Here is a 26,778-nt window from a genome sequence, read left to right on the forward strand (position 1 = left end):
GAAATTTACAATTCTTTATTTTTTTTTGATTTTATTTCATTTTCAATTTTCAGCAGCTGTGCTTCCTGTTTGGTCGTGTGTTACAACCAACATAACAGGCAGTGTTTCCTGTGAGGGATCCCACCTCCATCTTTCTCTCTCGTCCAAGAAAATACTGCAGACCTTCCCAACAGCCATCACTTCCCTACTGCTCCATAAATTGGACATAATACAGATGGGTCGTCCTTCTTGTGCACTATGTATTCACAAGCATGAGAGTCAAAAACTGACACGCAGTCATCAGGGAAAAGTTTGGGGATTGAATACCTGCAAATACACAGTAAACACACCGTTAACAATATATGTAAATACAGACATGAATTGTATGTGATATAGGCCTAATACTTTCCCCTTGGTAATGTAGCATATGAATTTCCATGAACACAATTCTTAAATGCACGAGACATAAAGGCTTCTGCTATCGGTTGATAACTCAAACTTGCCGAGAACCTAGACACCCGTTTGATTACATGACTCATGCATTAGGCACGTTTACGGTCTTGTTCAGTAGTCTGGTGCACAGTCTACTGGTGACAGCCTACTTATCACGTAACAAACATTTAACTTAACATAACTACTAAGATAACATGACGTGCATTTGTATGTGATATCCATCAATTATGTAATCTATTAATTTCTATGTACACAATCATCTAAGATGCACGAGAAATAAAGGCTTCTGCTATCGGTTGATAACTCAAACTTGCCGAGAACCTAGACACCCGTTTGAATGTAGACTCATGCAGTAGCCTCGGTTACGGTCCTTACGGTCTCGTTCAGTAGCCTGGTGCGCGGTCTCCTTGTGACAGCCTAGCCTAGCTACCACGTAGCAACATTCACTTCTCTAACATTTAACTTAACATAACTACCAAAATAATATTCGTGTATTTGTATGTGATGTAGGCCTACTGTACTTCCCCATCGATAATGTGTGAATTGCCGTGAACACAATCCTCTAAGATGCACCAGAAACAAGGCTCGGTTAATAACTCAAACTTGCCGAGAACCAAGACAGCGCTTGATTACATTAGACTCGAGCGGCCGGCCGGTTGCACGGTTACATTAGAATCGAGCGGCCGGCCGGTTGCACGGTTACATTAGAGTTGAGCGGGCCGGCAGGTTACACGGTTACATTCGGTCTCGTTCGGGTCTAGGCATTAGTAGCTAATTTCCTGATTGATTCTAGCACCACCACTCCAGTCCAGTGGAGGCGCTAATGAGCTAGATTACAACACACACAGTCGCAGAAGAATACCAGCAACACAACGGCCAAGCAATGCGGCCAACCATTGAATATATATAATGCCAACGGCACGAATGAAGTAAAAGAAAAAAACAGGAGTGAGTCGGTTCATTGACGTATGGCACTCGATTCCCCACGGCTCAGTGACACGAGTCGGGTTAATTAACCGGCTCTTCGGTCAGTTCGTCAACATTACACGAAAGAGAGCTTGGGTTGAATTTGTTTACAACAAAGACGGCTGCCGCTGGAGAATTGAGATGTGTAGATTCCTCCATCGCATTTTCTTTCCTGGTTCGGTTGAAACACACCCCATAATCACAGCCCAATGGAGCAGTATCAGACTCATATTCTGACTAGAATCTGATTATGACGACGTCAGGCCCCTAATTAAAGTGTTTTCATTGAAAAACAGAAATGTTTTGTACTCACGCAGAACAGCAGCCACTGCAGTCACAGTCCATACATGCACTGTTTCTCCATCTTTCTCCCACAGCATGCCACGTCTGATCCACATCGTCCTGACAATGGGTCACGCCTATGGGTGGAAAGAAAAAGTGGTGAATATTTCAAAATATAAGTGTAATAAATATAGCCTAGTGTATCTCTGTGTTTGTGAGGGTTTTTTTATTTTTCCTTTACCTTGTTTCATGGCCTTTTGGAAGCAATAAGCGTTTGACAGTGACGCCAGAGCACATAGCAGCACAGCCAGAGCCAAGTATTTCTTCACGGGGGAAAAAACAGAAACAAACATCAGTTTTAATATTTGATCTCGGCATAGTGAATCCAGATATGTACCCAAGTTTCCAGATTATTATTATTATTTTCTTTTTACAAAAGGCTTCATAGTTCAACAAATAATATTTAGATTTTTAATCTAAAGTAGTTCTTTCTTATCTAACAAATCTATAACACTCTGCAAATATGTTGAATGTCATGTTTAATATATTTCTAATATTTCTCTTGTGCTGTTCTTTCACATAACAAAGACTGTATACATTTATAAATAACTACAAAGTATGCCAAGGGACATATGAGTGGGCCCCTGGTATAGTCTGTATCTTTTAAAAAAAGGTCCTTGGCTGAAAAAAATAATTGATCACTTTCTCCTCTAAAACAGATGAATCATTCTGTAAAGTGTTGCCGTTTTGACAACCATGACATGAGATCCATAAAATGAGTCAAAATCAATTTGTATTACTTTTATCTACTAGTAAACATCAGTTTTTATAACAACTCCCCATGATTGGCATTACTTTATCCAGTCAAAACACAAATTCAGCTCCCAACAAACAATTCATAACTCAACCATCTTAAAACTCACCATAGTGGCAGTCAGATTTCCGTCCAAACTGAATTGTGTTTAGTAAGAGGTTAAAGTATCCTGTATGTTTAATGAAAGGCTCTGTCTTTTAAACAGTGTCTGCTGCAGGGACCTTTGGAATTAAATAAGGGGAGGGGAGGAGTGGTCAGCTTACGGAAAGAGGTCACTCACCACCGTTTGTATTTGTCTTAACCATAGTCTTCAAATATTATTATCATATTTACAGTTCATGGTCTCAACACAACAAATAAAAACACTAGAAAATGCAGTGTAAGTCATTTTAGAAATAGCTTAGGTTCATTTTAAGATTTGACAAAGTTCTTTGGAGTAATATCTACTTTTACGTAACTATTTTGGAGTGAAAATGTCTCAGTATTTTGTATATATATATATATATTCTATACCTTTAGAATTAAATAAGGGGAGGGGAGGAGTCGTCAGTTTACGGGAAGAGGTCACTCACCACAGAAAGGTCAACCTCCTTAGTCAAACATTAAGAATATTAAGCTGAGCCTGTCAGTGGCAAAACAAGCACTTTTGTGAAGGTAAATACAAACTGGACAGCTGCCCTATTAACTTACATTGTAGCTTGTTTCACCGCAGCGATCTTGCTTAATACTGAACCAATTCAGTGTGCTGACGTGCTGCAATAGCAGCAATTGGCACATAATGTAAAAATATCAGAAGGGCTTTTTTTAAAGGCCTTAAAGAAGGTTAATTATTTCAAAAAGTGTTAATGTGATTTGAAAGTTGAATAGTACCCTAACATTTTAAAGTTTGAATAGAGTTTCTTGAAAATTCTGAATAACCTCCCAACACAAACTCCTCCTCCTCCTATCATGGAGACTCTTTACTGTAGGCCGTGTTGTCCTCTCTTTTCAGGACATGTCAAATAGCAGATGTACTGTTAGCCAGTGTTATTCGGATGTGCACCGAGTAGTAGGCACACTGTCAACATTTCTTGTGGAATTTTCTAGTTTCAAAGATTGTGTCACTTAGACACAAAAACATAGGAAAATAGGGTCCTGGTTAAAAAAAACGGTAGTTACCCTTTAAGGCACATATGTCAAACTCAAGGCCCGCGGGCCAAATCCGGCCCGTTGTGGATTTAGATCCGGCCCGTATATCAGTTTGGGTTCACAATACATTTTGGCCTGCCTAGTTGTGCGCCAAACCCTAAAACACAGGGAAGTGTTTTTTAAACTGAAATTACCTGACATTCAAAGCAGAATTTGGCAGATTTGCCAACTCTGTTTTCATATTCAGGCTGTGAACAAGTTGTTGTTAAAAAAAATGAGCATTGTTTTGCTTGATTTGCTAAATTCTATGATGGCTAAGGAATTCTTTTGATGACTTTTGCAGGGCTTCATGTCAACAAAAATGTTGGAAAAAGCAACACATTTACAAAAAGATGACAAATGTCTGTAGAAAGCCACAGAAAAGTTGGAACAAAAACAACAGAAATGAGGAAAAAAAGCTACCAAAATGTTTAAAATAAAGTGACATGCACTTATGCAGTAACAAAAGCACGTCAATAAACTCTACATGTCTGGGCCTTTTGGTGTGATTCTCTTTTTCCAGTGTGGCCCTCTGGGAAAATGAGTTTGACCCCCCTGCTTTAAGGGGTTGTAAATGAGCCAGAGTCTGCTTTAATCCAGTCCATGTTTTGCGTCGTTCACTGACGCGCCACAAACTGGGTTGCCAGTTTTCTTCATATGTAGCCCTGACTGTCCTACTTGTTTTTAGCGCCCCGAAAAGGAGGGATGTGGAGTCAAACGTGGCAACAGATCACACACAACAAAAGGAAGTGAGGCTTGTACGCACTGAATATTTGTGCTTTAAATAAACCTCTATAATTAACAGAAATACGTCCTTTTTTGATCTTATTTGTCTCAAAAGAAGAGTTTAAACCGTCTTGGAAAACATGGAATAATAGAGCGAAAAGGTGAGCAGCAGAACAGCGATACACACCCCATCTTGATAGCTTTTAGCTTTCTGTGCTAACGTTAGCATTGCAGGCCAGCCCACAGTCCTCAGACCCTTTACACAGCGATAGCATTCATGATGAATATTGAGCTAACAGACTCGTAAAGTTATATTATTTAACCGACGTGTTAATAGTAGTAATATAAGTTATATCGTCCTAAAACAGGTCCATTATATATGATAATGATACCTAGTATATGGCTGCAATGATTAATATCTTTAAACACCCTGCACAAAATCGTAACGTTACATCTTATTTTCCTTTCCAAAACCGTACATATTTGTTATAATGTCTCAGATATATTTTTATGGCAATATTTCTGTTCTATATTTCTGTTCTTAACTGTTGCAGTACCTTACTCTATTGTGATTGTTTATTCCATTTTCATGTGTTTATTGTTTTGCCCTAAACACATCAAGACCCATGCACGTGCATCCTTACTTTTACAATAAAACTCATTCTGATTCTGATTTAATGGGTGGTGCTCACCGTGGACAGAGCAGCCGAGACCCGCTTGTTTGGATTATTTGTTGTTGATGTTTTTGTTTTTCACAAATAATACAGATCAATATACACATAATCAATCAAAGATGTGATGGAGATTTGCAAAAAAAAAAAGGGGCTTCATTTGGCCACTCTTCAATGCATAGTTTATGTTATCCAATTGAAATAGAAAGAAAAACTAATATACCAGGCCCGTAAACAGCCAAGTGGAAGGTGGGGTCCTTTTTTTTTTTTTTTTTTCTTCTTCAAAAAGTGGATCTTTTTTTTTGCAGTTTTCCCTTGATTTTGTATTTAATTATGAGGTTTACATACTTCATTTTGGTGAGTTTTTATGCACTAATTTGTGCTGGATTAGCTTGTCTGCTGGTATCTTAACAAGCACGCTTTTTGATGCACCGAAATATTTACTACAAAGTTGTCCGATTGCTTACCAAGATCATGTGCCAGCTTTTTTAGTCCAAACGCACACACACATGCACACCTCACAGACTTTGCTGTGAGTGCATAAAGTTAGTTGCGTGGATTGTTGATACATTAGATTGTTACATGTTGCGTGCCAGTTTAACACATTTAGAACAGTGGTGCTTTTAACAAGATTAGGGCTGGACCTGAATACTGAATAGAAAAGAAGGAGAAAGGAAAAAAAACAAAAAGTGAAAAAATGTTCCTTGGTGGAAGGCAAGGAAAGGAGTTTGTTGTTTTCTCAGCTTATCTCATTTAATACATTTTTGCTTCTCTTTACCAGTTTGGTCTGAATCCACCCGAGTTGTTGAGCTCTTCCCGGGGCCCTTTGGGGCCCAGGAAGAAGATGCATCGAGGTGGGGATAAAGACTTCCAGATATCGGCACGAAAGATGGGCACATCCTTGCTCTTCCAGCTGTCGGCTCACGAAAGAGAGCTGGATTTGGTGTTTCTGGACCACAGCTATGCCAAGCCATGGAATGCCCACCCTGACGCCAGCAGCGCCCGGCCCACCAGGACGCTGTTTGTTACCCCTCGTCGCCAGCCTGAAGCCTTGTCGTGAGTCAGAAAGCTCCATATCACAATCATGTATCTAGGGCTGTGTACCGATTTCTATACTTTTTAGGCACTGACCGAATTGCCTCAAATGTATCGAGTATCGAAAAATGCCTTGTCATTAAATACCCAATTTCAATACCTAAGGAGTAAATCTCATCAGCGTCAGTGAGCCAATAAGCATGCAGCATGCTTCTACCTTTCTAATGATGTTTCTGATTGGCTGTTTAATGTTACTCATCATAGAGGCACGCAGGAAAGAAGCTCTACGTTACGCACAGAGACAGCTTACGTAGTACGAGCTAAAACATAAATAATAAGATGTTGTCATTTTTTTGTCATAATGGATTTTATGAAATAGGTATTGAAAAAAGTAACGTTTAGGAATCGGTATCAAAGTCATGGTATTGGTATCGTTAGCGCTATCGAATAGTTTTTACTGATAGCCAGCCCTTCATGCATCTGAAAAATCCCCAAGTGAAGAATTTGATCACTAAATCATTTTTCAGCCTCTTTTTTTCTGTTATTTTGTGTATATATTTGTTTCTGTATTTACTGTTTATTTCATATTAATGCTTAATATGTTTGTTTGTTTGTTTGTTTATTCACCAAGGCAAATTGCACATAAGTGTAAGTTATTGTGGCAATAAACCCTTTTCTGATTGATATTTTTTTCTTTTTGTCGTCTGCAGAGACTCTGATTCTTTGTTAGACGTAGAGACGGTCACAGCGACGCCTGCTCCTCTGTATGATAACCAGAAAGCTCTCAGTGTGATGAAGGAGTGTGAGCGACATGTTCTGTTTGCTCGCACGGTCGCTGAGAGCCCTCCGCCCCCCGATGACTGGGAGGAACACGTAAACAAGTAAACCCCTGGAGCGATCCACTCTTCATTTATTATCTACTCGACCCTCGTGTTCCTCGAGAAGACGTTCTGATCCAAAGTATCTCAGGCGTTGTTTTGACTTTGTCATTACTCTGTTTCAGGACGGGATGGTCAGTAGCCCAGAACAAACTGTTCAATAAAGTCCTTAAAGCTCTACAAGCTGAAAGACTAGCCCGCCTGGCCAATGAAAATGTAAGTTGCGCTCATTTAATTCTGTTCTCAACAGCTTTGAATTTAAAACATTGAAAACAGTTATAGGTCTCTGAAATCATCAGTTATCAGTTATTTTATCAGATCTAATGATTGTAGTTGTTTTAACAGCGGAGACTTTTGTCTTCAAGCTTTATGAGTGTTATTTGTTTGTCTGCTCTAGCTTTTCCAACATTTTAGACAGATATGGAAATACTAATGGTCCAAAATTATGTGAAAATGAATGTTTTTATATTGAAAAATGAGGACCCCCGAAGCCCACCCATTGTGTGCATCTATGGGAAAACACTAAATGTTTATTCTATATCTGAAACCGTATGTGTGCTTTCCCACTTCCCGTTTGATAACCTATGCACTGTTAAACAAAACATACTATGCATCGATGATTGTTTAAAGAAGTTTATATAGCCTACGTCAATGCTTTAGTGGATTGTCATTGGATGACCCGTCATAAACCTAAAAAAATCAATGCAACCATTTCACGAAGGCTGTTGCAAAACAGTTTTCCCCATTTAGGAGTAAACACATATTGCAAGAGAAATAACCTTGCAAACCAGTCAAGTATGTTTTGGACACTATAAGCTGTGGAATCAGAGTAGATCATTAATAATATTATACAATGTTGACTACACACAACTTTAGTATTGGCCAAAATCAGCATTCTGCATATAGTTTTACTGCAATGTACTACAGCATGTATCATCATTTGAAAAGCACCTACTACTTTGAGTTTCACGTTTTTGAAGTTAGGGCAGAGTATCATCCTGTAAAGTGATTTGTGTGAATAAATCCATTTGTATATAATTGCCATTGTTGGTGTCTCGTGTGATCTTGTTTCCCTTTAGGCTTCCAATGAGCCGATCTTGCGGAGGATAGCCGTGGACAATTGTGCCAGGAAGGTGCGGCATGCATTAGCCAGTGTGAACTGGGACACCAAACTGACGCAGTGGTTACACACTACCATGATTGAATCCTTAAGCCTCGCTATGCTTGCTGCTTACCTGGATGTTCTGCAGACTCTCAAAAGCAAGGTATGATGGGTGTCACTGAATGAAGAGTAAGAATTTGTCTAATATTTCTCGTCCGATGTCTGCACCAGTGTGTGCAAGATCTGGGATTTTTGATTCCTTACTATTCCTCTTTGTGCCTTGGAAGTTGCCGTTGCTGATTGACAGAATGTTGCTGACAACGGCAAAGACTGGCGCTCCAAGTGCAGAGGCCCTGTCACTGCTGTTAAAACGGCCCTGGGACCCAGCTGTTGGAGTCCTGTCTCAAAACAAACCGGTAACCCTTTTGTACCATTGTAATAGAAACCATTTCCATACAACTTACTTTGACATTGTTCTTCATGATGTGTAAAAGTTAAAGACCAGATCGCTGTCTGTTTTCTTATGTGTTTTAGAGCAAGCTTCCTGGAGCCCCGCTCATCCTAATCGCACCGTCAAGCCCAACCAATCCTGCCCTCTCTACCTCGCGGCGAATGAGATTCTGGCAGTCACAGCTCTCTTGTTTGGGAAAGGTCTTAAGTCTTACTCAATTAAATCTATGTTACCAGGATTATTAAATCTCAAAAAGTGCCTATAACAACTGTTTCTTTGTCAGGTTATTCCTGTGCACAGTCACGTGAACAGCGGCGCAAACATCGGCATCACACAGTGCTTAGAGCACATGTTGGGCACGGTCAGAGCCAAGGTGATGGAGGTACAATCATCTGTTTGTATTTGCTGCTTTTGTGACTGCAGTTGCAGAGTGATGGTGATATTGTTCGTAGATAATCCATATAGTTGATTTGTTTATAATATATATTTATTTTTAATGTGCATTCACAATAGCATTCATTGCATGAAAGGCGGCCATATACCGGCCAAATTAGCCAAACAGACTCAGGCTACATCTACACGTTTTGGTTTAAAAAAACGAATGTCTTTTGCCATGTTTACGCCTCGTTCTTATCTAAATTTCTTAGCCCTTGCAGAGTACTGTTTTTATTTTATGTGCATTATTAACTGCCAGTGCTCAGTACGTGCGCATTAAACCCCATACTGACCTACTAGACATGTTGTATTAAAATGTCTCGTTGAAATAATTACCCGAAAAATAATCTTGTCTGTGAAGCGTTTTGTTTCTACGATTCAGTGATTGTGTCTGTGAAAAATAAAACCACGTAGAGTACAGATTCTGTTTTGTTTAATGTTAACCACCAGGTTCACAGTCACTTCCCCCACAAACCCATCATCCTGGTCGGCTGGAACACTGGAGCTCTCATCGCTTGTCACGTAAGACTTCTTATAACGCGTCATTGTGATCTCATGTGATGCACAACAGTTTATACCCTTTGAAAATAAATGTTTTTCTCCATTTTAAAGCGTCATTAGTTGTTTACTTACTTAATAATTACAGGTATCCCTTATGGAGTATCTGACCGCTGTGGTGTGTCTCGGCTTCCCCCTGCTAACAGTCAACGGGCCAAGAGGGGTAAGACCTAAGACCTTATCTTCCAATGATATGCTTTTTTTCTTTTATATGTTTATACTTTTTTAATTTCATAATTTCTACTAAGAAAAAGTGACCTTTAGCTTCGGTAGTTGTAAATGAATGTTAACCCCCTACGACAGGAAACGTTTGTTATGTTCAATATCACTAGATCTTACTTTTTGTTGTTTAGATTTGGAAGCAGAGAGGTGTGCCGTTTCAATGAGTTCTTCCGTGTTATTGTAGGCCTTTTAGAAGCCTTTTTAAAGATAATTTTTTAATTTTTTTAAAGATAATTTTTTGGGCTTTTCCGCCTTTAATTGATAGGACAACTAGGTGAGAAAGGGGGAAGACATGCAGGATATCGTCTCAGGTCGGACTCGAACCCTGGACCTCTGCTTCGAGGCATAAGCCTCAAAGTATATGTTCACCTGCTCTACCCACTGAACCACTTCAGAAGCTTTTTAATCCAGCCTGAAACTACGGTGTCTTTGTACCATAAATCCATAATTATGAACCCATAAATCAAGTTATGTAATGTTCAATATCGCGGCATCGTTTCAGACTAGCGTCATTCTGATTGTTTAGCATGAAGGATAACACCTGGGCCGTTCCAAAGAGGGCTGCATGTGGACTTTTCTGAGAATAATCTGAATAGTCTTTTTATTTTTGTTAATTACAGTGTTTATTTCTGTTTCCCCTGATTGCCAAGACTTGGGAGAACAATTACCATAAGCCAAAAGTCTCATTATTGTTTTCTGTGTGATTTTAATACGTTTCTGTAAAATTTAATCTTGACTTAGTTTTTTCTTTTGTCGGTGTAGTCGTATAACAATTTATACATTCATGTGACATCCCTGCAGCATGCATATCCTGACAGCCCAGGCTGTACTGAAAAAAGAAATCATGTCTAGCCTATAACTTGATTGCGATAAGAGAGTTGAGGTTATACAAGCATTATTATACAAAGAGACCAGCCGCCCCAAATACCGGTGAAAAAAGTGGCTTAGACGTCAGAGGGTTAATGTGCTCCTGGTTTGCAGGATGTGGACGACCCGCTGCTGGACATGAAGACTCCGGTGTTGTTTGTGGTTGGCCAGAACGCTATGCATTGTAGCATAGAAGGCATGGAGGAGTTCAGAGAGAAGCTGAGAGCAGACAACAGCATGGTGGTGGTGGGAGGATCAGATGACAACCTCAGGTCAGTCCCCGCCTCGGACCGGCGGTTTAAGAAGCAGGAAATATACAAATATAATTTTATATTCTTGCTAGCTGAGTGTAAGGATTTTAATATCATTCAGTAGTAATGGTAACACTAAGTGGTGTCCTTCCACAGAATCAATTCCACAAAGATGAAATCAGACAGACTGACGCAGACCATGGTGGACCGCTGCATTCAGGTTGGTCCTTGTCAATGCATATATTCAATTTACTTTGTCCTTGGTGCAATACAAGAATGGATACGCTGGCGCCAAATATATATGTTTTCATTAATAAAATATGGCGATTTGAAAATTTCCCTGCTTCCCTGCGCACTACTTCATGGCTCCTCAAGGTGGCGCGCAACACATGAATGAGGGAGGAAGATGTTTTCAATGGGATGTCAGACAGCAGTTTGATGAAAATAACCGATGCCCCAGCCACGTTTAAGTCCAAAGTCTGGACCCATAGTTGCTCTGTAGTTGTGTCATTTTAATTTACAGACTGAAAAACTTAAAGTGAGAAAACCTGCACTTAAACTTTTCACGGGCAATTTTGTATTCATAGTTGGACCGATATTGTGATGTATGATAATAGGATTGTCTAGCAATATATTGATTATCGCCGAATTGCTGTATCGTGATATTATCAGTATTGTGAGCCATGTATCTTGATATTATAGGTATTGTGAGCCATGTATCGTGATATTATCAGTATTGTGAGCCATGTATCGTGATATTATCGGCAATGTGAGCCATGTATCTTGATATTATAGGTAATGTGAGCCATGTATCATGATATTATCGGTATTGTGAGCCGTGTATCGTGATATTATCGGCAATGTGAGCCATGTATCATGATATTATCGGTATTGTGAGCCATGTACTGTATCGCGATATTATCAGTATTGTGAGCCATATACTGTATTGTGATATTATCAGTATTGTGAGCCATGTATCATATCGTGATTATCAGTATTGTGAGCCATGTATCATAACGTGATTATCTGTATTGTGAGCCATGTATCGTACCGTGAGGTACCCTGTGATTCCCTCCCCTAGTCTGCAGTACCTTTTTTTATTTTTAAAGAAAACCAAAACGTCTATGATCTTGATAAGAAAAGTGTTGTGACTGATCTGCAGGATGAGATAGCGGACTTCTTGTCCGGCGTCCTCGCACGGGCAGAGGGCCACAGCCATGGCTCGGGGGAGACGAGGGACCTGGAGACGGAGAAGAAGAAAAGGCCTCGGCGGGAGCTTCCCTTCGACATGGAGAGAGGACGGCCTTCCTCCCCTGCGCTCAGAGTTCCCATCTCACCATCAGGTTCAGAGGTTAGTTAACCGAGGCTTCAATTACCAACATTTCTCAAATGGTTAGAAGTGTCACTTATTTTGAGCCTTCAGATGAACCACCAGGGCTGCATCTGATTATCAGGGCCACACACAATCTGCCGATGCACAGATGTACCTTCTGGATCATCGCTGAAAAAACTGTAAAAAACTGCAGATTCTGTTTGGGGCTGCTGATTATTAATATTTCTATTTTGTAATGGAATAACAATTGACGATCACGTGTGATGATTGCTCGGTTTGCTTTGTACCCCCAAAATTGGAAACGTTTTAGACTGTCTGTCCAGTCAAGAAAGAAATATGGAAAATAAGAGAATTGGTATTGTTTTGAAAGTCATTGCGTCTTTCTCACACTTTCTCATTTTTGCTGAGTGGGAATAAATGCCAGATATGCCAGATAATGTGAAACTAATCCACCAGACAGCAGAGTGTTGAAGGTGGCAGGTTTTTTATGACAGCGTTTCACTTCCTCCACTCCCTTGAGTAACAGAATTAAGGTAACAAATATGTACTATATTCTTAAGTTTTCATTTTGTAGCGTGCATTTGGGAGGAATTCTAACATACAGACCTCGTTTGAGCTGGTTGCGACAAGTTGCAACTAAAGCATTGTTTCTAATGAGTATTTAAAGCGGTACGTGTACATGTTCAATAACTGACACTAGGGTTGCAAAGATTAATCGATTAATCAATTATTTGTCAACTATTAAATTAATCGTTTTTTTTGTCGTTCATAATTTCATTGGTTTGAGTCATTTTTTAATGCCCCTTTTACATGTGAATATTTTCTAGTTTCTTCTCTCCTCTGCAGGGGCGCAACTACCCAGTGTCAAATGCAACACTTTTGTTTTTACCCGCATTTTTCATGAGCTAAACTTTTTTTATGTAAACAAAAGGCTTATTTCTCTCAAATATAGTTCACAAATCTGTCTAAATCTGGGTTAGTGAGCACGTCTCCTTTGCTGAGATAATCCATCCACCTATGCAGCTACAAATAGAAAATACCAAACCCCTATGCGCCGCATACCCTCTTTTTGCACCACTGCTCCTCTGTGACAGTAAACTGAATATCTTTGAGTTGAACAAGACATTTGGGAATCACTGATCCACATTTTGCACCGTTTTCTGGCATTTTATAGACCTAACAACTAATCGATAGATTCATCGACAGTGTCAGTAATCGTTGGTTGCAGCCCTGACTGACGCTAATGTATCATGACTCATCATCAAGTGTTCCTCCTCTTCACTGTGTCCTCAGGATCTGTCTAGCGTCTGTAGCAGTCCCACTTCAAGCCCCAAACCCAAGACGTCTGGTCTGTCTCCAGCGCAGAAGTCCAGTCTGATCACAGCCACGCAGCTCCTAAAGACCCACATGCAGCGCTCTGGCACAGTACTCACTCACAAGCAGGCTCAAGGTTAGTTCAACTCCGGATGCTTTGAAAACAAACACACAGTACGCAGTCACGTTCACCTACACGTGTGCAGTGATCCTCGGTGCGTGTGCGTACACAGCTCTCATTCACCTCAACTTCTGCTGGATTTTGCAAAAGCTGTGTGAGCACAGAACAGACGGAGTGCGATGTGAAAATGATTGCAGCAAAAAAAATATTTAAGAGATTATCATGTCTAAACATCTGATGGGGCAAGATGGAACGTGGCTGAAATACTCTCCTCTCATCCTCTTGTCTCTTCTCCAACTTTCTTTTCCGACCTTTTTTCCAATTCATTCCAGCTCAGTTTGCTGCTTTTATGAAACAAAACATGCTTGTGAGGAAAAATCTTCCTCCTGGCAGCCCTCCTTGCATTTTTGGTAAGTGTCTATCCTTCTTCCTTTCTCTTTCCTCTGTGTCTCTTCACTTCTTTCCTCCTTTCCATTGCCCTAACTTTATACATAATGAAAGTCACACAATGAAATACTGTGCTGGCTCCTCACTAAACATCCAATGTAATGCTTTGAATTTTACATTTCTCACACTCAGAATAGTACATTTTATATAGCTGAACATTTTTAAGATTTAATATCATTGGTGGGGGATACAAAAGAATAAAACAGCCCAGGTTCAAGCCCCCTCAGCAGTCTGGATAATATGTAAGGGATATTGTAGAGCCATTATTGCGAATTAAACCCCATCGGGTCTAGTCAAGGCTTTGCCTCACCCTGAAGGGGTTTCATTCGCAATAATGACCCACTCACTCTACATTATCCTGCTTAATACATGGCTACTTAGTAAAGAAATCAATACGTTTACACAAAATACTGATTTAAAATGATTTTAATAATCATAACTGTGTGTGTTTGTGTGGTGCAGTGCCAGTGACCAGTGATCAGATGGAGGGCCTGGACCGAGATGAACTGCGGCCCCATGGCAAGAGGAGGCAGGCGCCTAACCCCACACCAAGCAAAGCCTCCAAGAGAGCCAAGATCAAGGTCACCATTGTTTCCCAGAGCGAGTCAGCAGGGGGCCCCATGAGCTCCGCTGCACAACAAGGTACACAACCCTGGCATCTTTACTTCCTGAAAAGAAATATTGGTTGTTTGTGTTTGCCTGTGCTTCTGCTTGAATGCCGAAATGAATGCTGGGAATCCTGGGGCTGCAAAGGATACAACAGTTGGATCCTCCGAATTCTGTAAAAGGAGGCTGCATTTGTGGACCGCATTTTAAGGCGCTTTTGAAATTAAACAGGTCAGCCCTCGTCGCGCTGGTTGGGACATAGCGTACATCTACACTACGTTTTCCTTTTTAATAAATTGAGCGTTGATCATTGAGCATTGAATCGATGTATCGCTACACCCATACTAACCGAGCAACATTAGAGGTGGGCAATATATCGTTTAGACGATAATATCCAAATTGTTGTCTGGACGATATGCAAAATTGGGATATCGAATATTTCATAATTTGTACAATCCGACCCCCCAAACATAAAAAGAGCTGAAGGAAGTTAAAGAGAAAACAAATAATGCACACTATAACCTTCTAAACAATTATATGTAGCGATTTTAATACTGTAGGGGTTTGTTTGACTGTATTTTTTGTACAAAATCACGATCGTACCGCACGAGAGTAAGCTGCTACTAGTTCTTACCTGTGCGTTAAGACGTTCACTCATGTCAACAAAAATGGCGGTGCGCGATTGTGCAGCCCCAGACAGCAACCCAACATTGAATAAATATTAATTTTCCATCGGAATCATCATTATGGTTGATATTGAAATTTCAATGCAAAATAAATGTTGAATCACCATTACAATATCGATGAAACCTGTTGATGGCAACAACATTGGAACAACATTGATCTGTAGTTATCTTTATGATTGATTAAGCATTGATATTTGGTTTACCGGGCGATATTGCCAATGTGTTGAAAAGTCATTGATTTAGAGTTGACCGGGAAACGACCTGTTGTTGAAAAGCCATCGAAATATAGTTGACTGGGAAATATGATTGAAAATGCATTGATTTATAGTTGACCGGGAAATATGATTGAAAATGCATTGATATATAGTTGACCGGGAAATATGATTGAAAATGCATTGATACATAGTTGACCGGGAAATATGATTGAAAATGCATTGATATATAGTTGACCGGGAAATATGATTGAAAAGCCATTGATTTTTGGTTGACCGGGAGATCATCGGGTGGTAGACCAACGTACTGCACTGGACACATCTCATTTCTGGACTCTTGGGGCGAATACGATCAGGTAAGCTTGCTTAATATGTTTTGTTCGATATGAATGAATTGTACTAAATCAAATACTGTTACTCGTTAACATGATGGTTAGTGTCCGTCATGCTTTTGGATTCTGCATCAGACAACTTTTAAAAATAGCTAACATTCGCTAGCGTTAGCTAACATTAGCTAGCATTAGCTAGCTAGCAGTAACAGTCTTAGAACATGGTACAGATGAAGTTGGAAATGTTTTGGCAAGGAAATTATTGGATATGACTGAATTTCCATTTGTAGTTGCATTATAGCTTTTGGGTTTTGCTGAGGACAACTTTTAGAATTCGGTCATGTTAGCTAATGCTAGCTAACGTTAGCTAGCGCTAGCCTTAGCCTAAAAATCCATTTTGAACTGATGTTTGGCAAGGATGTGACAGTATTTGTTGCTCTAATTGTGTTGTAATGTGTTTGTAGAGAGGAAAATGCCAGGCGGAGAGGGAAGAAAAGAGATCACCTGCCGGAGGGACTGAAGCAAGTAAAATGGTAACCTTCAATTTTGAAAAGTGATTTGAATGTAGGGAAAACATGATAGGCTAGCCTACAACACTGGACAAATTGCCTTATATCCGATCATTGAAAAATACTAGGCCTAGTGAATTTGTTTCCAAGTGTGTGTATGTGGGTGTTCTGTTTAACTTAAAGAAAAAACTTTTGCATTGTGCTTGTATTTTCTGTTTTAGATGCTCTTACACAGCAGATGGGGACAGCCGTCGTCACCCAATTTACTTTTGCCCAAGCTGTGCAACAGTTGCTGCGCTATGCGTCAGACCGGGCAGGAAGGACTGGACGACAAACCAGTCAGACGTGAATGACATGAACTGTAACTATGCTAAAGAGGACAAATAATGAAATAAGAGGCTAATAAAATGAATTTGTTTTTACCTTAAACAGTGTGGTGTGGTCAGTGTTTTTAGGCTAGGCTATAGGCATACAAGCTTTCAAATGTTCCATCACTTTTTACCTTCCTGGCTGTAGATAAAGCAGGATATTCATTATAGGCTATTTAATTTAGGGCATTACATTTTCGTATGCCTAGTAATACTTTTCTATGGCTTAATAATGATTGAAATTCCATTGAAATCACGTTGATCCTTAGTTCAGTTGAAATTTCAACATTGTTTCAATATTCCTGATAATTGAAATACCATTGAAATTCCATTGATCTATGGACAGGATTTCAACGTTGTTTCAATATTAAAACAGGGTGCAAAATGATGTTGAATCCACATCAGAATTTGATGTTGTTTCAGTGACTTAATGTTGACAACGGAATGTTGATTTAACATAGTTTCAATGACTGTTTCCTATCTGGGGCGGCTCTCCTGTCGGTGTATATTTATACAAGTACGTACAGCCACACAGAACTAATCAATACAGGACCATGATACAACACAGCCGTTACGAGAGCCTTCCAGGCGGCTCATAACATCCCGGAGGAAATAGCCTGACCGAGCCCTCCAGGTTGTTGTCGGCGCTAGCACGGCGAGCTAGCTATCTACCGGCAGAATGAGAAAATAACTCCGGCACGGCCAGAGGCGGAGGACTGCATTTATGTGCACAATGAATGGAGTACCAACTGCAGGATCGTTGCCCAGTACGGCTCATCTGACCTGGAGTCCTGTCCACCATTTTATTTACTACGAAAACGGCACACTGCAGTCTACATAGCCCCCGATGCTAATGTTAGCAAAAGTTTGGTTCACTGCTAACCATAGAGAACAAACTGCAGCGCGATCACCTGGATACGGGATACAGGGGACTTTTAACAAGGCGTCCTTAAATTCTGTTCCCCTCCAGCTTTCTCCCAGCATGTAGATTGTGTTACTAGAGGGAAGAACACACTAGACCATGTATACTCTAACATCAAAAAAGCACACAGAACTGCACCTCTCCCTCACCTGGGCCAGTCAGATCACATCCAACTCCTGATCCCAACATAAATCCTGGTCAGAAGGACTATCAGAACCTAGTCTGACCCGGCCTTGTCCCAGCTCCAGGACTGCTTCCAGTAAGGACATGGTTGTGTGCAATATGTTACAGAACAGAGCCCTTTGTTTATTGTTATGATTTCATCTTGCTTGTACATTTTCCCAAGAGACCCACCGAAATAGCCTCCGAACAGGGCTTCTTTTAACTTCTAGAAGGATTTCAAAAATATCGTCTGAATATCGATATCGAGATATTAAAAAAAAATATTGAGATATTCATTTTTGTCAATTTCTCCCACCCCTAAGCAACATATGATTCTTTTTCCGTGCAGTGGGTGTCTCTGGGAAGCCCTTAACTGTGACAGTGGGACAGACTGTGGCTGGAGCCAAGGAGCTCTCTGGACTTCTCACAGGCCAGCGGTAAGCTAGCCCGCCCGGCTGCACACAGGCCCCTAATCATGCCTACACCCATGGATAAACGTGTGTCTGATGCCGAGGGGTTGATGAGTGGTGTAGTCTGAGACCTAAGTGATGGCCAAACATCACTTGCTAAGGGTAGCTCCTGAGTAGGGATGGGCATCGTTTTGATTTGAACCATTCCGATTCTTCCTTTCGATTCCGGGTCTTATCGATTCTCGATTCCAATTCTTTGAGGGCTGGAGTTGAAACAGGTCACATGCTTACTTCACAGATAAGAGGAACATTTATTTTGATTCAGTGGTGATTTACAGTTTTACCGCTTTTTCTACGTGAAATAGAGCCACACTTCACTCCACAATCCACACTCCGCTCACTGTGCCAGGAAGTACGGTGGCCACCAAAACTGGCACCCTTTTTAAATTTGGAACCGATGATTGGATTTGAAACCACATTTTCCAAACGCTTCCAATAAAAAAAAAAATACGATTCCATTTGAATCGTGATTTTTATTTATTTTTTAAACGGTAGCAGGGTTCAAAATTCGCACCATCTACTAGCCAAATGCTGATAAAATATGCAAGTGGCTGGTAGATGTGCTTCATTCATCAGCCCAAAAAATAAGATTGGTGTTTTAAACCCCCAACGTCGACTTCAAGGCAGCGCTGCGACTGTCGACTTCAAGGCACCTAACCCTAACCATTGCCTAATCCTAGTGACGACGTTGGGGGCTTAAAACACCAAACACCAATCTAATTGAGTGGCTGGTAAAATTTGAACGTTCACTATCCATATGGCTGGTGAACAAAAAAATGTTGATTTTGAACCCTGGTACCAAGTTGGAACCGGTTCTCGATGCCCAATCCTCCTCCTGAGTAGATTGGTGGTTGTTTGTCACTGCAGGTCTGGTAGTCTCTCAGAGGTATCTGGTGCCCTGTCCCCAGGCTCCAGCTCATTCAACAGCGTGCAGCCTTGCATGGTATCAGGGTCGTCCACACCAGTCCTGGCGCAAGCTCCGGCTACTGCCCAAGGTATCTCTGTCCTGTCCTGCCCTGCACGTCTGTTTGCACTCTCAACTGTGCAGCTAATCTCAGCACAGTGACCTCGACAGCACTGTGTAGTTCTAACCACTGTGTAGATTGAGATTAAAGCTTCGAACACTGGATGAGAAACAGTGTGTGAAGACAACATGTTTAAGCAAACATCATCATTGATTACCTCTTGCGCCATTGCTGTCTGTGACTGTCCCGAACCTTACCCTTTTGGACATTATACGGTGTGTTTGTGTCTTTTTTTGTGTGTGTGTGTGTGTGTGTTTGTTTGTGTCCATCTAGTTTAGGCCTGTAGGGGTGATTGGGTATGAGCAGTTTGTTGCAACGAAACTCCCGCACACTGTCTAACTTGCAAAGATAAATTTCATTTTGATAAGCTATTTTGTCACGGCATAACCAACCCTGGGAACGTAGTTGCTCTTGCTACGTCCAGGATTTTTACCAGGGCTTGGTTTTACATCGTACGTTTGAAACTAGGAACAGAGTGGACAGCCGCTGCCTCAAAAAAGTGCAGGTCGGGCTTACCCGGTTTTCTTCGTCCCCGCAGACCCCTCTGCGTCGCCATGAACCCCCCTCCGAGCCCTCCGGCGTAGCTCGACGCGCACCTCCAAAAATGTGTCATTTGTGTCGAGGCGACGCAGACCGCAAGGACTGTGATTGATTAACTGGTCCTGTGTGTTGCTAGTCGGTGTTTCAAGCAGCCTACTGTGGGGAGTAGCAACGTGCTAGTTCACTGACATCAGCTCTGCAAATCCACTCAAACTTATTTTGGTTCCAATGACGGGGTCATCCGTTTGTAAAGTGTCTATATGTCTGTAACGTTTTGAGATTAGCACTTCACCAGCAAGCAGTACTTTGTGGGCAGTTGTGCTAAAGTTTGCCTGCTAACATAACCTAAACTGGCTGGCAGACACCTCGCAAATAACCTCCGACTAAACACCCCCTACTGTTACAGCGGTGAAATGCAACCCCGACGCAGAACTCCGAAAGGGTCACGACGCCAACGGCGTGGAGTTGACGCAGATGCATAAAACAGCCATAAGCCTTCCATTGTCTGCCTCTTTATCCTACTAGCCAGCCAGACGGCCCACCGTCAACAGAAAAGCCACTCGAGGCGCCCAGATAGCTCAGTTGGTAGAGCGGGCGGCCATGTGTAGAGGTTTGCACCTCGACGCAGCGGACCCGGGTTCGATTCCGACCTGCGGCCCTTTGCTGCATGTCATTCCCCCTCTCTCTCCCCTTTCACTTCTTCAGCTGTCCTATAATTAAAGGCCTAAAATGCCCAAAAAAATAATCTTTCAAAAAAAAGAAAAGCCACTCGAAATGATCAGTCTCCCCGAGTTGGTCCTAAAAGTGCCACAGAACACACCAAAGAGACGAGACGGAATACGCCTCCATAACAGCAGGCGGCGCTAATCTGTATTGTTGCCCAAAAAATGAAAACCGGAAATTCAAAGCCAGACTGTCATGTCAATACAAATCTCATATTGTGCTAAAATAGTTCACCGAAACGAGAAATAGGCCGTGCAGTTGCTGAATCCGTCTTCATTTCAGCTCCACAAAGGTCCGTTTAAGAGATTTTCGTCAGATTTTGAGAGACTCTAGTCACGCTCATTCCACTCGCCATTTCCGGGTGAGTCCCAACGGGACACACCGAACAGACTCGAGTCACTGACCTCGCCAGACTGTCCAACGGCCGATAATCGGCCCTGTGTGTCCCGGCCTTTACGTGATCGATTATGATGTGACAATTTATCTTTGCAAGTTAGACAGCGTGCGGGAGTTTCTTTGCAACTTTTGACCTACCCGTCCCCCTCCTACCCACCTGTCTCATGTAATAGATGTGCAAGTCTTTTTTCTGCAGCAGTTTGTAGTGTTGTTGTTGTTGTTGTTATATTTGTCCCAATTTTCAGCTCCAATGATTCACTGCCTTTGTGTTTGTGTGCAGCGCCTTCCGCCAGCAGTCTGCTACAAGGCCTAAGTTTCAGTCTTCAGGAGATCGTCACCAAAGCTCCTAGCTCGCCCTCCACAGCAGTCAGCACAGGCAGCACCCAGGTACCTCTTGGTTACATTGCAGACAACTATGAATGCCCTCAATGGAAGTTTTGCTTGTTTAAAGTCCATTCACAAGGAGTTATGTAAACTATACTGACAACCATTTCCAAAGTATTAATAAACTTTATTTAAAAAGCACTTTTCGTATCAAAAATGGGCTTTACATTGCTGAACCAGGGTTCAAACATTTCAGGACCAATATCAGGCATAAACATATTTGTATATAGTAGTGTATATGTAGTTTACAAAAATGCTTTGACAGAAAAAACAAAAGCACATACAAATCAATACACATGCACATATATACACATATTAATATACGAGGCTAGATATAGTCTTAAATTAGTGTTGTCTTTTCCTGGTTTTAAAGGCTGCATTACAGTAAAGTGATGTCATTTTTTGAACTTCCCAGCCTGTTGTAGCTGTTCTATTATTTGCCTTTTCCCACTTAGTCGTTGTATCCACATTACTGATGATTATTTATCACAAATCTCATTGGGTAAATGTTTTGTGGAAGCACCAATAGTCAAATAGGTATTTGGTCAAAAATACTGCGATATTTGATTTTCTCCATCGCCCAGCTCTAGTGTGACATCGGGTTGCGTTTTTTTTTCAAAAGTAAAATCTGTCCCACCTTTTAATCGCAGGATGCTGCAGTGTTTTTTCCAGCGGCCCCCAGTCTAAGCGCGCTACTACCAGTCCTTCCAGAAAAATTAGTTTTTGTGTGATTGTTGCGGGCAAAAATCCTTGATTATGCGGCACGTTTTCTTAAAAAATGCGATGGAATATGCTATATGATATTTATGCAATTCTATGCAATAAACTTGCAAAAATTGCAGTTTGATGAAAAAGAAAAAAAAAGTGATTTCCCCCCCAAACAGTCTGCTTTTCAACTTTCTGCTGAGATATATTATGTGACTTTTTTGCAACGAAAATGCGGGGATTATGAAATGCAAGCCCCGCATTTTTTTTTTTGTGCGGAAATCTGCAATTTATGCGGCGAAAGTGCGGCGTATTTGAAAAAATGCGGCCCCCGCATAAATATGCAGACTTTGGCTGATTATGCGTTGAAGTTTTTCTGGAGGGACTGTACTACTACAAAACGTAAGGAAGGACCTGCGTTTTTGCGTTTTCTGACAACCGCCGCAGTGTGTGTGTGAATGCCCGCTCAGTCTGTTGTTGTATATGACGAGACTTTAAACTGTTTGTCTTCATGTCCACCCTCAGGCGGTCTGTGGCAAGCCCCAGGGTCAGGTCCTGAGCTCCGGCGCTACCAGCAGCAGTACTCTGCTCCGGGCGATGCCCGTGGTCGCCACAGGAGGAATGGCTAAAACCACCGCCATCCACCAGCTGCTCACTAACGGCGGGCTGGCCAAACTGGCCAGCAGCCTGCCCGGCTTGGCGCACATCACCAATCAGACCGCTGGTATGTCTCGAACTGCCAAAACACGACGGCCACGTTGAATTCTCAGAGTCCCTACTACTTTGGAAAAAACACTAGTTCAGGACGTCTGTAGGCCAGGGAGGACTGCAGCAGTAGAGGACAGCTCTGTTGGCGTGTGTGTGTGTGTGTGTGTGTGTGTGTGTGTGTGTGTGTGTGTGTGTGTGTGTGTGTGGTTTGCCTGGAAGAAGCTGACCTTTATGAGTCAGGCGCGCAACTATAGGCTGCGGCATCGGAGGGCAGATCAGTTCCGTACAACATGCTTTGTTTTCGTGTTCAGAAAGAGCGATATGGGAAAATTAAGGTCAAAATTGTGAGTTCCCAACTGATGTTTCACACATAATGTTTATGTAGATATGGAATGCAAGTGTGAAATAAATATAAATGTACAGGACCATTTTGATACAGAAGAATTGTGAATTAAGTGAAAACAAATGTGGGCTGACCAAATTGAATACCCTAAAGTTCAATCCAGACTGCTTTTTACGTCAGATTTGTTTGTTAGAGCTGTCACTTCATGTGTGTGTTTATTTTGTCTGCCTCTTCATGTAGAAACATTTTGTAAACCCTTCCATTAAATCACCTGCTTCTAATATCCCGACCTCTTCCAGAGACATGTTGAAAGGCAATACTGTTAGCACACGGCATTACTCAAGCTCTGTTCCTGTTGCTACAATAAAGACTGGAATCAAACTCCCGTTTCCATTGCTCCTGTTTGTTTTCTTTTTCCTCTCCGTGTGAATCAGTTGTACTTCTCACCCCCCCCCCTCTCGCCTAAAATAAATCTCAAAGTTGCTTTTACCTCTCATTATGTTCATTGTCCAACAGCCTGCAGCCTGCCGTTGTTTCCATTTGCTAACCTGACCACAAAAGCAAATAAGTCATTGACATGTTGGACAACTTTTTGTGGCAAAGTCAAACGCGCCAGTCTTCTTTTGCTCCTAGATGCACCTTTTTTTGGGGCAGGGGGGGTTAGCATGTCCAGCTGTTAGTGCTGACTGAGTAGTTTTTGTTTGTGTGTCAGTAGGGCAGAAAGCCCCCACTTCGATAACGGTGACGCTGCAAGGAGCACAGCCGAGTAGAGCGGGATCTCTCAGCCCAGCTGGCGAGGTTGTGGCGCCGGCTCGCCCCCTCGAGCCTAAGGTGTGTCTCATTTAAGCATCTACTGGCCCCTGATTTTGTCCTAATTTTTACTTTGAGCTATTTATTTGGTTACTTATTAATTCCAATGTGATAGCATGATGTGGTGATTCATGCAACAATCTTACACTGCCCGCATTGTTATCCATTCAACCCTAGGTAATTTATCTTTATAATTTTGCCAAACACAAACATATATATGGTGTAATAAATAATTAATAATTAATTACCCGCCCTAAATTGTAATCCTTAACCCAATTTAACATGGTGTTTTGTAGCTTAATCTGCATTTTAATTTGCAGTGTATAAGTGTATAAACAAAGGCACACTGCTATGGTTCCTTATTGTCAGGACAGATTTCAAATAAAATCAAACAAAACTCAATGTTAACACATCTCCGCACCAAGCCAAAAAACAGTCTGCTAAGTTCTGCTGATTTTCATTCTGGACCACTGCTGAAAACTTGGAAGAAAAAAAAGAAAATAATTGTTTGTCTGCTTAATGTTTGAAATGCCACTAGAAGGCTTTTAATTTAATAAAATAAAGACCTTGTTTTATACAACAGCTGTTGTCACAGATGTCCCCTTATTTTAGAGGCAGAAGTATTTAGGCAGATTTTTTATATATATATATATATATTTTGACACAATTGTTATAGGAAGTTAGATCAAAATCAGCCATGACTGCAGAGTTGAAACAACTTCCTCAGCTAAGTCTTATCTTAATCCATCTAAATAGGAGGCTGTGTATCCTCACAGACTTACTGAAGATATGAACTCTAAAGTTGTCAGTCGGTTCTAGAGCCAGAGAAGTAAATGTCAAACGTGTCTTTGTCCTCCAGACTTTAACCCTTGTGTTGTCTTCCTGTCCACCATGCGACGGTTTGTCTTTCTGGGTCAAAAATTTCAAATGAAAACTTTTATAGTTGGATTTTTCGACACTTTTGTGGCTTTTCCCGATGTTTTTGTTGATTTATTTCTGGGCTTTTTGAAGTTTTTTTGTAGATTTTTCCCCACGTTTTTTAAGCTTTTTGTCACTTTTTCTTTTTGCAATCTTTTTTCAAATCCTATAAAATTGAATGAAACAACCACATTCAATGAAAGTAGTGAACTGATCCTTTATTTTATTGGGAAGAGCATTGTATGGAACCATCCACGTTATCTTTTTGTGACAATTTGAAGAAAACCCCCAAAATGGGTCAAATTTGACCCGAGGACAACAGAAGGTTTAATATAAATAGGTTTATTATAATTATTATTATTTATTATGTTCTGGAGTGGGAGTTAATAATTCCCCTGTGCTCTGTTACAGCGGTGAAAGCTTTCCATGTGGCGATGCACCTGAAGTAAAGCTGGTGCTGTGCCAGGGGCATCTGATCTGGGAGCCACAGCCTGCCGATGTGACGGTACCCCCCCCCCCCCCCCCCACACACACACACACACACCTGCCACACGTCCTCCAGAGAGTTCCCCTGTCCAGATGGTTTGGAAAAGGCCAGGCCCGCTGTGGATGTGCTGCTGCGTTGTCCCAACCTTTATGTGCAGATGTTTGTCTCCATCAGGGGCGGAGCTGGGGGGGGAGGGGGCTCAAGCCCCGAATTTTCTCTCAAAAAAGCCCCGAATCATTTAAGGGTTTTAAAATAACTTTTTTCATTTCCTCTCAGTCTCTCTTAATGGACCGGAACATCAACGAAGCAACGGTTCTGTTACTGGCTGGAAATATCGCATTCGTTTCAAGATCAGTAATGCTGTTTACGCCAAATTCCTACCCTGCCTACGTTATGTTATGTAACTTAAAAATAGAAACATCAGACTGTTTCTGCCTCTTTTAAGGTGACAGGAGTGAAAATGAGTCCTCTTCAACATTTGTTGTGTTCTGGTTTCAGAACGATGAAGACAGCTGGAGAACAGTTAGACACAAAACAGGACGTCTGCTCTACAGGATGATTCTTTCCCCTCGGCAAATACCACGTTTTTCCCAAATGATGTACAGATTTTTAGGCACTGTATTAAATCAAATGGCTTGAAAAATAGTGCACATAGCTGCCGTAAATGGAGCACGCCCCCCGGATCCTGTCTGAAAGTTTACCATATGTGGCTCCGCCGCTGGTCTCCATGCTCGGTCTGTGCTCTCTTCTCACACCTTTCACATTCTGACATCCAGATAGAAAACATGATGACACGTTATCCTCCAGGCAGGAAATCCCATCGTGTGAGGAATCCGATAAACTGCGTCCCGCCTGGAATGTGGTAATCCCGCTCTACAGCCCGCAGAAGGACAGTCTTGGTGCACACTATACACCTACAACTCAACATCTCTTTTATGGTCGTCAACGGCGACGAGAGCTGCAAATATGAATCGATTAGTTGTCAACTATTAAATGAATCGCCAACTATTTTGATAATCGATTAATCGGTTTGAGTCATTTTTTATGAAAAAGAAGATTTCTCTGAAGAACAAATTCTCTGATTCCAGCTTGTTAAATGTGAATATTGTTCTAGTTTCGGAATATCTTTGAGTTGTGGACAAAACAAGACATTTGAAGACGTCATCTTGGGCTTTTTTTCGGAAACACTGATTCACATTTTTCAAAATTTTTGGACATTTTATAGACCAAACAACTAATACATTAATGGAAAAAAAAAAGAATCGATGAAAAGAATCGCTAGTTGCGGCTCTGTGTGGACAAGTAGGATTAACAGGATTGCCGGCTTGTCTGTGGAGCAGTTTGGATATTTCTGAATATCTCCATTTTTGTAAAATAACTCAATTTTGAATGTTGGTCGTGGC

The 26,778-nt window shown here is 41.3% G+C and overlaps 2 protein-coding genes and 1 long non-coding RNA gene across 10 annotated transcripts; 2 read left to right on the forward strand and 1 right to left on the reverse strand.

Annotated features, from left to right (window-relative positions):
• Nucleotides 1-4,618, reverse strand: LOC114555387 (beta-microseminoprotein-like). 2 transcript variants are annotated; one of them, XM_028577754.1, is made up of 4 exons: nt 4,575-4,618; nt 1,922-2,003; nt 1,712-1,817; nt 1-306 (listed from the first exon to the last, which is right to left on the reverse strand). In XM_028577754.1, the coding sequence occupies exons 1-4, from the start codon at nt 4,614-4,616 to the stop codon at nt 177-179; spliced, it is 360 nt and encodes a 119-aa protein (XP_028433555.1). In that variant the 5' UTR covers nt 4,617-4,618; the 3' UTR covers nt 1-176. The 2 variants fall into 2 exon arrangements, with proteins under 2 accessions (XP_028433555.1, XP_028433556.1); XM_028577755.1 differs by lacking the exon at nt 4,575-4,618 and adding an exon at nt 2,604-2,687.
• Nucleotides 4,361-26,400, forward strand: kansl3 (KAT8 regulatory NSL complex subunit 3). 7 transcript variants are annotated; one of them, XM_028577747.1, is made up of 23 exons: nt 4,361-4,548; nt 5,840-6,114; nt 6,804-6,974; nt 7,097-7,187; nt 8,051-8,236; nt 8,361-8,489; nt 8,608-8,724; nt 8,808-8,906; nt 9,410-9,481; nt 9,606-9,680; nt 10,721-10,878; nt 11,014-11,077; nt 12,020-12,208; nt 13,484-13,640; nt 13,958-14,035; nt 14,535-14,714; nt 18,216-18,303; nt 19,204-19,331; nt 21,301-21,407; nt 22,635-22,833; nt 23,873-23,991; nt 25,300-25,393; nt 25,874-26,400. In XM_028577747.1, exons 2-22 carry the CDS (start codon nt 5,903-5,905, stop codon nt 25,303-25,305), a joined length of 2,625 nt encoding a protein of 874 aa, XP_028433548.1. In that variant the 5' UTR covers nt 4,361-4,548; nt 5,840-5,902; the 3' UTR covers nt 25,306-25,393; nt 25,874-26,400. The 7 variants fall into 7 exon arrangements, with proteins under 7 accessions (XP_028433548.1, XP_028433549.1, XP_028433551.1 ...); XM_028577748.1 differs by having other exon boundaries at nt 23,876-23,991; XM_028577750.1 differs by lacking the exons at nt 18,216-18,303; nt 19,204-19,331.
• On the forward strand, nt 15,290-17,316 carry LOC114555389 (uncharacterized). The gene is made up of 3 exons (XR_003692564.1): nt 15,290-15,932; nt 16,370-16,438; nt 16,636-17,316. It is a non-coding gene; the product is annotated as an uncharacterized LOC114555389 (long non-coding RNA).
• Nucleotides 26,401-26,778: the final 378 nt, after the last annotated feature.

The sequence above is a fragment of the Perca flavescens genome, chromosome 5, assembly GCF_004354835.1.
Source record: "Perca flavescens isolate YP-PL-M2 chromosome 5, PFLA_1.0, whole genome shotgun sequence".
In the NCBI taxonomy this organism is placed as follows: domain Eukaryota; kingdom Metazoa; phylum Chordata; class Actinopteri; order Perciformes; family Percidae; genus Perca; species Perca flavescens.